This window comes from Heptranchias perlo, chromosome 27 (genome assembly GCF_035084215.1).
Source record: "Heptranchias perlo isolate sHepPer1 chromosome 27, sHepPer1.hap1, whole genome shotgun sequence".
NCBI classification, from domain to species: domain Eukaryota; kingdom Metazoa; phylum Chordata; class Chondrichthyes; order Hexanchiformes; family Hexanchidae; genus Heptranchias; species Heptranchias perlo.
Window position 1 is genome coordinate 27,980,372 of NC_090351.1, and position 14,173 is coordinate 27,994,544.

The 14,173-nt window shown below is 39.4% G+C and overlaps 1 protein-coding gene across 1 annotated transcript in view; it reads right to left on the minus strand.

Annotated features, from left to right (window-relative positions):
• The window catches only part of LOC137344708 (C4b-binding protein alpha chain-like), a 73,542-nt gene that overhangs the window by 42,793 nt on the left and 16,576 nt on the right, over positions 1 to 14,173 (minus strand). The window contains exons 2-3 of the mRNA XM_068007838.1: positions 5,911 to 6,102; positions 538 to 634 (exon numbers count right to left, since the gene is read on the minus strand). Of these exons, the coding sequence (XP_067863939.1) occupies positions 538 to 634; positions 5,911 to 6,102 (289 nt within the window). The remainder of the gene's footprint in view (positions 1 to 537; positions 635 to 5,910; positions 6,103 to 14,173) is intronic.

Here is a 14,173-nt window from a genome sequence, read left to right on the forward strand (position 1 = left end):
CTATAAGATTTTAATTGTATGATAGAATCTCTAAGATATTGTACAGCTCTCCAGTCTTTGGCATGGATCCTCTGCTGCACTGTCCCATTTCACTCCTGGCCCATGGTAGGATGAACAAAGAATGCTGTCTTCGTGGAAAAGTACAATGCAGGTGGAATTTTAAGGGAGCTAAAAGACAGTTTGGATATTCGCAACCACGTTGTCAGAGGCTGAAAGTTCACAGCATAAACTACCCATAATTTAGCACTAATTGGGCAAGCAAGTTACTTCAGTGGAGGGGGGGGGGGGGGGGGGGAGAGAAAAGAGAAGAGAATCAACAAAACGGCCTTTAGTTTGACAATGAATTGGAAGCCTCATTCAGAGTCTACATGGCTGAGTGTCATCTGAAATGTAAAGAACAAGTGGTCACCTTCTTAAGCTGGTGTTTCCATGTTGTACCAGAAAGGAAATGCTGTAATTGCACCTTAATAATGAAATTAAAAAGAACATAACTTCACCAAAATCAATCCTTCAGCTATTTGTGTACTGATTACTCACCCTTCATCACAATAAAAAGAAGCTTCATGTCCAAAAGTAGTCTGTGCTGCCTCATAATAGCCATTCAGAATCTCCCCTGGATTACCACAGTTTATTGCTAGACAGAGCAAAAAACAAATCTGAAAAGGTTAAGATTCCACAAAATACTTGGATCTCCAACAGCTTTTTCCAATGAAATTCAGCAAAATTTATGATAAACTAATACAAAATTTTCTAGCACGTCAGGTATCCCCAATTCTGCAGTTTATTCTCCATGTTTTGGCAAGTACAAGATTCACTCCAATGATGTAACAGCCCACAATGACACAGCTCTTCCTTGCATCGACATTAAAAAAAAAATCTACTAGTGCGTGGGTCTGGGGGTAGCCGTAGCAATTATCTCAAACAAAACGGAAGAATCTAGCTCTCGTTTAATACCAGTTATGTATTTTGTTCCTTTAAGGCCTTGGTCTGTATTTTCTGACACATAAATAAAGCTAGAGTGTGCAGGAGTTCAGGGACCTTTCCAGCTGATTTGAGGAACACTGGTTAACAGATAAAGAAGGAATGACAACTTGCTTTTATAAAAAGTGTAGGAAAAACCTGATTTTCCAGTGATTCTTGTACCTGGACAATAGTCAAGCAAAGAAAGTCACACTCATGGTAGATTCGTTAATTAAAAGCAATTATTTAATCATGTTATAATTCATACAAGCATGCATGAAGCAAAATCAAATACATATGACCGTACTCTACCCATTATACACTTCATAGTCTGCAGTATTTAATAATTTAACAATTGATACAAACATCAGGCAAATCACGTAATACAGCTTAAACCAAAGGTTTTGCACCATCAAGGCAGTTCCGAAGTGATCAGTTTCTTGTATCTTGAAGTCTTTTTGTCTCAGACATCCTTCCTGTAAGCAGAGCTTCTTTCAGACTCCTTGACTAGAGAGAGAGCGCGAGAGAGCGTGGTTTCGTCGCAAAGTCTTCTTTTTATATTGTTTTGGACAAATGAGACGTAGAATTGGGAGAAAGTGTCATTCTTTTTGTCCAATCGCTCCATTTATTATTAGGACTAGGTCTCTTTGATGTAGTTAAGACCATGTGCAGCGATCTCAACCCATGGAATGAGAGAGTCCTTTTTATTATCTTTATTTATGGCATTTCATGCAGAGATCGGAATATGTGGCCCTTTTTTCTCTATACACAGAATAGGTTTGATAACCCTTTTGTCGCCAATTACCTTGTGTGGTCTCTTTCTTATCAATTTTTTTTTACAATCAAAGGCCTATTGGAATACATCTGAAAGCTCTTCAAATTCCTGCAATTACCAAATGTAATATTTAAAAGGGACAGTTAACCCTTTTCTTCAAATGTTACATTGTTCACTTAGAAGGGTTTTAACCCCACAAGAGCATCTAATCACAGTGTTAACATCCAAAAGCTCTTAATGTAAAATAAATCACTCGAGTACAGTTGCTGTTATGCAAGCAAACACAGCAGCCATTTTGCATACAGCAAGGACCCACAAACAGAAATAAATGAAGGATAGTTCATTTATTTCTAGTGGTGTTTGGTTGAGGGAAGAGTGTTGGCCAGGGCACCAAGAGAGCCCCTTATTTTTCTTCAGAGTGCCACAGGTCTTTAATGTCGATGGCATCTCCTTTTAACATCGCGTGATGGGTGGCACCTTCAACAATGCAGCACCGTCTCAAACTGACCTGAGATTTTGTGCTCAAGTCATTTAGTGTGGCTTTAACCCACAAGCTGTTAATCAGTTAGACATTCTAATAGACAATAGAATTTCCCCTCCCCTATAAGACCACTGAAAACTATTTGGGGAGGGAGATGAAAAACATAGTTCCTAAACATTGGTCAGGAAACAAACAATAACTTAAAAATCTGTCTTTCTCTTCCTTTCGGATGTTTCTCCCTCTCTCTCTGTGTCTTTTGTTCTCGCCGTTTGTATATTCGGTGGCCCTGTAGGTAACATCTCTCTGTCTGAACACTTTGATTGCCTTGACAACGGGCAGTTGGAAAGATTATCTGTAATCACCAGGTATTGTTCTCTGACTATAAATGCGAAACATTCAAGGAATCCCACTCACTCACCTGACGAAGGAGATAATCTCTGAAAGCTTGTGATTTTCAAATAAAACTGTTGGACTATAACCTGGTGTTGTAAGATTCTTTACATAACTTAAAAATGATGGTGAATTCAAATGCATTTGAGACTCCATTTTAAACCATAAAGAAAAAGAAACAGGAAAAAAATACATTTGTAAACTATTTTCTGATAAAACAAAATTATGGGTCAAGAACATCAGGGGAAAATAGAAGCCACTCGCACATGACCAGACTTAGAGATCAAGGTTAGAGATGCAGCATACTGAAGAATTGTTTTTGCCTGCACTGATGTTCAATTAAATACAACATATCCCAAACTAAATTGGGCCAAATGCACACATGAATTGCCAAACTGGAACTTAGAAGTGCACAATCACAGCCAATTTTAAACAGAAAATCAGCAGCAAAGTCCACTTCAAGACTGTAATGGGCAAGTGAAAAAGAAAATATATGCCTAGGCTCCAAAGAAACAAATAAGCCTCTGACAAAATGCTCTTGGAGTAAATTGTAACAGAAAAGGGTGAATTCTTTGGGGAAATTTTATTCCTCATTTTTCATTTGTAGCTTCTGCTCCTTTTGTGGCATTTGCTGGCTGGTCATTGGCAGCTTTTAAGTTCTTCCAGCTTCATCACTGGTATCTTTTTTAGTGCTTAGCATTTGTTTACGAGTTGTTTTACTATCTGTGCACTTAATGTTGCTTTTTCCGTAACCAATCATCCGTTGACACTTTCTATGTTTGACACTTGTCTGTGTGAAGGACACTCCAAGTGCAACCCTTTGGTGTAATGATGGACACTTTACAAAATGTGATACAGTACAATTTGTTGAGCAAGATGGATGCATGCTAGATGCAAAACTTCTGATTACATACGTAGCTGGCCAATTTCAAATAGCCTTCAGGATGGTTGGTGCAGGAAGCATTTTATGCTAATGCATTTGGGGGATTCTTCTGAGAGTGGAGTAAAAGCACAATGTCGAGACAGACTGGAATACGTGCAAAGATACATTGCTTGAAATGAACACTATATGAGAATCCCTGTGTGGTCAGTGTCCAGTAAAATATTAAAATGTCTACGTGGCAAAATAGCAGAATGCAAAATGGTTAGGAAAGGGTTAATAAGTTGATAGCTGGGGTTGGTAAAGGCCCCCTCCCCTGCTGGGCCATATGTTTGCTTAGTCAGCAGGCCTGCATTGTCTTATCAATGAAAAGTCTTTGATGTGATTCAAGGACTGGTCTGAATGTCTCCATGTTTATGGAAGATCAATATAGGTAACGAGCTTAACCAAAGTTGAAAGACATTCCAAGTTGGGAGATAAGGAACAGGGAAGAACATTCCAAGTTGGAAGCTGAGGAAGTATCCCCTTTGATGTCTAACAGCAGCATGATCAGCACATGGACTATCTATGATTGGCCGGAAATAATGTAACCCCGCATGGCAACCTGTGCCCGGCTTATGATTGGTGTTGACTCTTGTGTTAACGATGTTCCAACCCCTATTGATCTGTATAAAGGTATGAGTTTTTGTATATGTCTTTGTCTCCTTATTCTGTTAGAATCGTCCGGACTCCCTCAGGAATCTGAATTGAAGCTACAGACTAAGATCTGCTATTAAAGTTGTGTTGAACTTTAAAGGTGTATTCGACTCAGTTCTTGCTGAACCAGACTGAGGGGAAAGAATCCAGTTCGTCATTTACACCCAAAAATGTTCTTTGCCCCTTCACCAACATCCCTCAGCATAATGCGCACAAAAATCTATTATTACAAACAAAAAAAAGCTAATTTAACATCAGCTAATATATAAAAAAAAAGCTCCTTCAGTTCAGGCAGCCTAGTTGACAGCTAAAGCTTCAGGCTTAAGTGCTGTATCCAGAGATAAAATAGGGGAGAGGAGGAGTGCGTTCAGAAGAGGGGAGAACAATATACACAACCACCCAGTTCACTTAGTAGTGGCGTATGGGATCAAACTAAATATTTGAGTGACCCAAATCCTCCTTAGTGGGGGGGAATCCACATTGTTACAAAAGTGAAGTTCTATGCAGCCCATTGCAAATGTGGAAGTATCGAAAAATTTGATCAACATTGAGAAGTTACTTTCTTAAATATAGAGGGGAAAAGTATTAAAATCATAAGTTAACATGAAGTAGAAAAATGTTCTATTCTACACACATACTTCCAACACAAGTTTTTTTCAATTAGAAAAATACCCAAAACCCCAGTGTATTGTTCAGAAAAAAAAAATCAATGTATTTTCTGATTTTCTCTCCCTTTGAGGAACTGGAACTCTGCCTCGGAAATGACAAACAGCTTCTAACACTCTATGGAAGAGTGTGTTAACAGCCAGTCAGGATGGAACATATCCAACACTTTAAAATTAGAATATGAGTTCAGCACAGCTTTCAAAAAAAAAAGCATTGATGACCAAAATATTCCAACAGGTTCTGGTACATTATGAGATTACTTAAACCAGCTATATCCTGATCCCTGGATTTAAGAGTCAAACCAAATCCTGGCACTCAAATTAACACAGTTCATATCCCAGTTTGAAAGGTTACAATTAAGAATCCTTATTGTAGTGCCATTCAAGGTCAAGCAAAGTGCTTCAGTGGGACACAGATCATAACCATGGACTTGGTTGGATTTTAAAATGGGAATCTAAAAGAGAAAAAAGGGGGAGAAGGGAGTGTAGAGGAGGACTTGATCACTAGGGATCATAAATAGCCAGCTTGGTGACTAAATTTAGCAATCCACAATCATCAATATCTAATTAAACTGTGGGTGAAGATATCCACATGTAAGCTTGAAGAGTAATCTGATAAAATTCAGTAACAAAATCACCATTTATATAAATTTATAAATGTTTAACAGACTGTCAGTTTTTTTCTCCATTACTCAAACAAGTGGCATTCTGTAAACAAAGGACATAAGGAACAAATAATTATATTAAATAAAAGCCTTTTGAATATCCAGCTGTCCTCAGGTGAGTGAGTGGAAAAGGACTGGTTCCCATTCCTGATCATGATCTGATGATCCTGCTGGAAGTCTGTGTGTAAGCTGGGTGAGGAAACAATCAAGGCTTAGCTGTGATGTAAACTGTAGCTGAATCACTTGCCAAAACTCCCTATTCAAAGTCACATGCAAGAACAACCATTTGGGTGAACAAGTGGACAGCTGCTCACACCCATGGAACCACATTTCAGCCAAGTCACTTCCTTTGGGAAAGAACGGGATAGGAGAAGAATAAAATTGCTCTGAGCACTTACGTCCACAAGTGGCCTGTAATGGTGTCCAAGTTCCATCTTCTCTACAGATAATATATCTTGAACTTCCTGTCTCCAATGTGTAACCTGGATGACATTCGTATGTCACCCTGCTACCCGTATTAAACAAGGTCAGAGAAATAAATTCGTCAGTTGGTGAACCATCTTCCAAATCTGGAGGTCTGCCACAGGCATCTTTAAAAAAAAATTAAATTCATAGTTTCAACATTCAATTACAGTCTCCCTTCGAGTTACATTTAAAGATCAATTGGTACATTATATTTATACCTAAAAGGTATGTCCCTTAATCTGACAGTCTTTTCTTTCATCTACACCTTTTATCTTCCCTTACATCTTTTTAATATTACATGATTTGCTGATCCATTTCAAATCCACTGGCCTTTTTGCTTTGGCTTAGCCCATTCTTAATATTAGCAGGGTTCCCTTCTATAAAGAGACCATTATTGTGATGGTCTAAATCGAACAGATATGCAGAAATAAAAAAGTGTGATGCATAATTATGGGGGTGGATTATGCAATGCACAAAGCGGACTTCTAGAGATCCAGTGAACAGTGCAGTTAAGTATTCCAAGCCTAGGAATTGTTGTTAGTGATATCAATAAGGCAATACTTGAATTATTCACACAACATTCCTTTGTCCACAATTTTAAGCTTTAAAATAACTCAGTTAACAGTCAGTAAAATAAGCACTATTATATGAACATAATAAGCATTTATGTGCTAATATAACAGTACTTTCTAACCTCTAAAGTCACTTGTACATTAACCAATGTTATGACTAAGGGCATGATATCAGATTTCTCCCACTGATCTAGACTCTGCCCGATGATCTACAGTCTCCAGGACTTGCAAATTTGTCAAAAACTAAGAACAGGTTCTTTAACCATTGACGTTGCATTACTTAAACTACTCTCATGGCGAACATTCTTGCTAAAAGGCTCCGGAGTAGGCGCTTCTTTCAAGGACCAAGAGGTGTGTCACTCTGTGCACTAGATTACTAAAAAGATAGTCACTGTAGGTTTAAAATCAAGCCAATTAATCAGCAACCGCAAAATGGCAGAGAAAGAGCACCCTCCTCTAGCACTGTAAGTACATGTTGCACGAACTGCATCACGACATCTCTGCAACAATATAGGCTCATTCAAGTGCATTGCATAACGTACTATTCTGTATTCCCAGGTGCCTTTTGGTCCTTGAAAGAAGCGCCTACGCCGGAGCCTTTTACCAAGAATGTTCACGATGAGTAGTTTAAGTAATGCAACATCAATGGTTGATCATCCCCAAATAGAACAAGTTGCATACTGCTTTATGAAAATGAAAGTATAAATACAGATGACAGGCTGTACAACAATAGATTATCTACAGAAAGTACAAAATACACAGCTACCATATTCCATATTTCCGGATCTCCTACAGACTTGCTCATGGGAGTCAAATGATTATCGTTTATAAACGATATAGAGGTTTAAAGACTAGTAAAGTATTTCCATAACCTGGTTTCTCTAAGTATTGCCAGAACCCCATGTAAGTCTCAATATCATCAGGTCTGGTACACACCACCTCCAGGATTGAAAGACACTCGTATCACACAAAGTATCAACGCAACTATATGGTGACTTTAAGTCAAATTCCATTTTTATTAAGTGGTATTATGGGATTTTTACTGGTATTTGGGGTATCAATTATCTCCCTGCTGTCCATTTTTCCATGAAAATAATTAATAAGTGGCCTTGATTATAAGTTTCTTTATCTATTTAGTTTTACCTTTTTTTTCCAGCATTCACAGGAAGATGGTGGGTCACATGTATATGGGATTAGCAATGGTGGGCAGGAAGGTTCTGGGTGTTAGAAGCAGATATGGAGGTTACTGGGTTTTGGTAGGGGGAGTGGAGCAGGAACAGCTTCTCAGCCATTGCAGTACTGTGGCAGGAAAGCATTGGGTTTGATAGCACAGGAGGGTGGAATGTAGGGTTTGGCAGCAGTTTGAAGGTGTTCTAGTAGGGAAGGGGGAAAGGAGTCCCAGCGTTTGTCAACACTGGTGATGAGGGTCCAAGAATGTGACAGTAATGGGTAGGATGCTGGGGCGTGGCAACACTCAGGGAAGGTACCATTGTATTTCAGTCCTATAGATGGTGTGTGCCAGGACCTGATTGCTTGCAGATCTTTCACAATGCTCCGAGTCTTACATGGGGTTGTGGCAATACTTAGAGGAACCAGGCCATGGAAGCACTGATGTTGTGCAGCCTGCCTGTTCCCAACCCAGCCAGTTGGGGACCAGACAGTTTACCCACACCCCAGGTTCTCTGGCACCTGTTATTATAAAATTGGCGATTTTTTCACATTTATATTAAATTTTAGTTACTATGGGGAAATAAACTGGAGTATTTGGAAAACTTTGGTTGAGCCAGTATACTATTCTTCTATAATTAATGAGTGGATCCCAAAAAGTAAATTTGCATATCAGCAGGAGGAACTTTGTTTGAGGTGGAATAAATATGTACAACACCAAATTAACTGCAAGAAGTTTATAGCATGAATTTATAAATTAACGTACCTGAATAAAGTTGACCATCAGTGACCCAAAAGGGATATATGAAAGGCAATGCAATGTTACACAAAGGGATTACAAAAGGAATGCAATAACATGCCCTATATAAATTCTCTTAATATCAGATCTCCCAAAGCATTGTCAGAAAATATGCTGTTCTGCTGTCCCCATGACCAAATAAATGGCCTGTCCATTGGCAGATTTTGTTGTGCTATCTGCATCAACATGCAAGGTAAGCTTAATATAAAAACTAAGTATGTTTTAAATGACTGAACTGAAAAGAGGCTCTTAGTTTTTTTTAAGACGGTTGAAGATTTAATACGCTAGCACTATGTGTTTGTAAAGAACAAAATGCTGCATTATCCAGCAACAATCTCAGATTTTCAGAGAAAAGTTCAGAGTGGAAAGGAGAGGTGCAGGCAAGTAGAGGAGGCCTGAGGTGTCAGAGGCCAGGGGTTCCAGTACAATGCTTGATGTGGTAAGCAAGAGGCCAGATCCCTACTAACTAATTAATCAGCCATGAATTGGTCTGGCAGGTAGACACAGGCCAGCTCAATACTACCAAAGAGAGCAAACAGGATTTGTGGGAATCAAGCATACAATGGGGGAAGCGTAAAGGCAAATGTTGACACAAGCTTTTCCAGTTATGAAATTATCGGCATAGATTTCCCTATCATAAATGGGGAGATAATAAATGTGACTAAAAATAGTGACACACTTATTCTGGGCAGGAAGTGTGCACCAAACACAGGACTTTTAGTATGTTACAGATAAATATACACATACACATTTAAGAAATCTTGCATTTAGTCTGCATTTTATCTGTCAATTCAGGAATATAGTATATATAGATGTGTCACACTTACACCTAAATGAATCAAATTTCATGTTTATACAACTGCAAATGACAATTGAACAGATAGAGAAACAAACAAAAAAATCAAAAAATGGGAAAAGCAGGAATGAAAACTACTATTCAAAGTTCAAAACCTACTATTCAAATATAGACAAAGAACTACCAAAAGCATTGGGCAAAAGAGAACAAATAATATCACTCCAAAAAATGTTTAAAAAAATTATCCACCATGTTGTTTTCACCAATAAGCTAATGACTTAATAGTGGGAGTAATATCTGCAGCAGCACAAAAAAAAATCAAAATTAATAAGGACTATTAATCTACACAATAGTACTTTCCCTGTTTGAAATGCTTCTAGAAACACTTTCTGTCATAGGCCTGTTTGATAGTCAGACATTCACACTTCCCAGAGGTACAACGGTCAACTGAAAGGATTCTAGATGAGGGCAGGCTACACTTTCCAGTATGCATCTGTGCCAACATCTCCCAGATTTATGATTGACAGCAAGACTGACCACGTTCAAAACTGTTGGACCATAACCTGGTGTTGTAAGATTCCTTACATTTGTCCACCCCAGTCCATCACGGGCATCTCCATTTCATAGAGCATCCCAGAACTTACTGCATGTAAGCTGTACCTCCACCTCCCTTGCTGCCAAATGATGTTATGAGTTCTAAATCTGACAGGCAAGTTGTTATGAGAAGCAGTTACGGTAATCTAATTTTAAAGCATAAATAATAATTTTAACTAAAATAAGTTTCACAGAAAATTAATGAAAATGATACTGAAACAGATATTCATGTAAACAAATCTAACATATACATATGTGTTTCCTAAGGATCCTCCCTGCCCTAGCCATGAACTCGCATCTTTCTCTAGTTTCTCTCCTATCTCCCCTCGTGCCCTCTCCAAGCTCATTTTGACCATGAGACCTACCTCCTGCTCAGTCAACCCTATTCTCACCAAACTGCTGACCACCCAGCTTCCATTCCTGGCCCCCATGTTAGCTGATATTGTTAACTGTTCCCTCTCAAGTACTGTCCAACTCCCCATCCAATCTGCCGTCATCACCCACCTCCTCAAAAAACCCACCCTTAACCCCTATGTCCTTGCAAACTATCGCCCCATCTCCAACCTCCCTTTCCTCTCCAAAGTCCTTGAACATGTTGTCGCCTCCCAAATCCATGCCCAACTTTCCCGCAACTCCCTGTTTGAATCCCTCCAATCAGGTTTCCACCCCTGCCCCAGTGCTGAAACGGCCCTTATCAAAGTCACAAATGACATCCTATGTGACTGACCATGGTAAAATATCCCTCCTCATCCTTCTCGACCTGTCTGCAGCCTTTGACACGGTTGACCATACTATCCTCCTCCAATGCCTCTCCTCCATCGTTCAGCCGGGTGGGACTGCGCTCACCTGGTTCCATTCTTATCTATCCAGTTGTAGCCAGAGAATCAACTGCAATGGGTTCTCTTCCCGCTCCTGCACCATTACCTCTGGAGTCCCCCAAGGATCTATCCTTGGCCCCCTCCTATTTCTCATCTACATGCTGCCCCTCGGTGACATCATCCGAAAACACGTCAGATTCCACGTGTACGCTCCTGCTCCTATTTCTTATGTTCTTATGTATGACGACGACACCCAGCTCTACCTCTCTCGACCCCTCCACTGTCTCCCATTTGTCACTCTGCTTGTCCAACATCCAGTACTGGAAGAGCAAAAATTTCCTCGAACTAAATATTGGGAAGAACATAAGAACTAAGAGCATAAGTAGGTCATATGGCCCCTTGAGCCTGCTCCACCATTCAATAAGATTATGGCTGTTCTTCTAAATCAACTCCACTTTCCTGCCCTATCCCCATTTCCCTTGATGTCCAAATAGCCTCGATCTCAGTCTTGAATATACTCAACGACTGAGCATCCACAGACCTCTGGGGTAGAGAATTCTAAAGATTCACCACTGTCTGAAAGAGGTGATTTTTCCTCATCTCAGTCCTAAATAGCCACCCCCTTATCTTGTGACTATGACCCCTAATTCTAGACTCACTAGCTAAGAGAAACAGCCTCTCAGCATCTACCCTGTCAAGCTCTCTCAGAATTTTATATGGTTCAGTGAGATCATCTCTCATTCTTCTAAACTCCAAAGAATAAGCCTATTCTACTCAATCTCTCCTCAAAGGACAACCCTCTCATCCCAGGAATCAATCTAGCGAACCTTCGTTGCACCGCCTCTAAGTATGTCCTTCCTTAGGTAAGGAGACCAAGACTGTACACAGTACTCCAGGTGTGGTCTCACCAGAGGTCTATATAATTGCAGCAAGACCTCCTTACTATTATACTCTAACCCCCTTGCAATAAAGACTAACATACCATTTGCCTTCCTAATTGCTTGCTATACCTGCATGTTAACTTTCTGTGATTCATGTACAAGGACACCCAAATCCCTCTGAATACCAACATTTCTTAGTCTCTCACCTTTTAAAAAATATTCTGTTTTTCATACCAAAGTGGATAATTTCACATTTCCCCACATTATACTCCATCTGCCACCTTCTTGCCCAATCACTTAACCTGTCTATATCCCTTTGCATCCTCCTCACTGCTTACTTTCCCACCTAGCTTTGTATCGTCAGCAAACTTGAATACATTACACTCGGTCCTCTCATCTAAGTCATTGATATATATTGTAAACAGCTGAGGCCCAAGCACTGATCCTTGCAGCACCCCACTAGTTACAACTTGCCAACCTGAAAATGACCCGTTTATTCCTACTCTGTTTTCTGTACGTTAACCAATCCTCAATCCATGTTAATATATTACCCCCAGTCCCATGAGCCCTAATCTTGTGTAACAATTTTTTTGTGTGGCACCTTATCAAATGCCTTTTGAAAATCTAAATATACCACATCCACTGGTTCCCCTTTATCTACCCTGCTAGTTTCACCCTAAAAAAACTCTAATAGATTTGTCAAACAATTTCCCTTTCATAAAACCACGCTGACTCTGCTCAATCATGTTATGGTTTTTCCAAGTGCCCCTTTGCTACATCCTTAATAATAGATTCTAGAATTTTCCCTACTACTCATGTCAGTCTAACTGGCCTATAGTTCCCCCGTTTTCTCTCTCCCTCCTTTCTTGAATAGCGGGGTTACATCTGCTACCTTCCAATCCACGAGGACCATTCTAGAATCTAGGGAACTCTAGAAGACCAAAATCCACTATCTCTGTAGCCACCTCTTTTAAAATCCTAGGATGTGAGCCATCAGGTCCAGGGGATTTGTCGGCTTTTAGTTCCATTAATTTCTCTAGTACTTTTTCTTTACTAATCTTAATTACTTTAAGTTCCTCACTCTCATTAGACCCTTGGTTCCCCACTATTTCCAGTATGTTTTTTTATGTCTTTTGCTGTGAAGATAGATACAAAATATTTGTTTAACGTCTCTGCCATTTCCTTATTCCACATTATAATTTCTCCTTTCTCTGCCTCTGAAGGACCCATATTTACTTTTGCTAATCTCTTCCTTTTTACATACTTGTAGAAGCTCTTACAATCTGCTTTTATATTTCTTGCTAGTTTACGCTCATATTTAATTTTCTCCCTCTATCAATTTCTTGGTAATCCTTTGGTGCAGAATCATCCTGAATTTAAACATTTATTTAAGCAGAACCTTTTATTGCACATCACCCCTGTCCTCGCCAACTTGCATTAGTTCCCAGTCGCCCAACACCTCCAATTTAAACTCTTATCCTTCTGTTTAAATCCCTTCATGGCGTCACCTCTCCCTATCTCTGTAACCTTCTGCACCCCACAACGCCATCCCCCGAACTTTCTGTTCCTCTGAGTTTGACCTCTTCTGCATCCCCTCTCTTCCTACCATTGGCGACTATGCCTTCAGCCACCTGGGCCCCATGCCCTGGAATTCCCTCACAAAATCCCCGCCATTGCTGTCCTTCTGTCTCCTCCTTTAATGCCCTGCTTAAAATCAACCTCTTTGGCCAAGCTTTTGGTGACACCCTCCTTCGTTGGCTCAGCTTATATTTTTGTTGATTAGCCTGGGGGAAGCACCGTTTTTCTACATTAAAAAGTGTAATATAAATGCAAGTTGCTGTTAACACTGAGTACTGTTGCAGAGATATTTGGTCAAGAAGGAAAGGTGGGAATTTGTCTCACCTTTTCTTCAGGTTTACACTTCTTAGTCCTAATTATAAAAACTGGCATCTTTAATAGAATTGATAGCCTGCCCATTTGATATCATATGCAAAGAGCTAATTTTGAAAGGAATTATAATTTATATTATTTTTGTTCAAATAATTGCATTTTATACAACCACTTTATCTAACCTATTCTTAAATGTTGACATGCTGTGTCCTTCAATCATTAACTCTGGTAGTGTACTCCACACCATGTAAAAAAAGTTTCTCCTGCACTCTGCCTTAAATCTCTTATATTTAACAGTCTCATTTTAAATACCTCTATCAAACCACCCCTTAATTTCCTGTTTAAATGAAAACTGTGGTAAATTTTGGTTGTCTAGCTACTTGCAAGTATCTAAACATCAGTTACATCTATGAGCTTAAATCTATTTTTCAACTCTTCAACATGTAAAATCAAGCGCAGATGTATTCTGACGGGCACACTGCAATTATTTTCGAATGATACCTGGACTCCAAGGGTTAAATTACAGGAGAGATTACACAAACTAGGGTTGTATTCCCTGGAATTTAGTAGATTAAGGGGTGAGTTGATCAAAGTTTTCAAGATATTAAGGGGAACTGATAGAGAGAAACTATCTACCCTATTTCCACTGGTTGGGGAGTCGAGGACTAGGGGACATTGC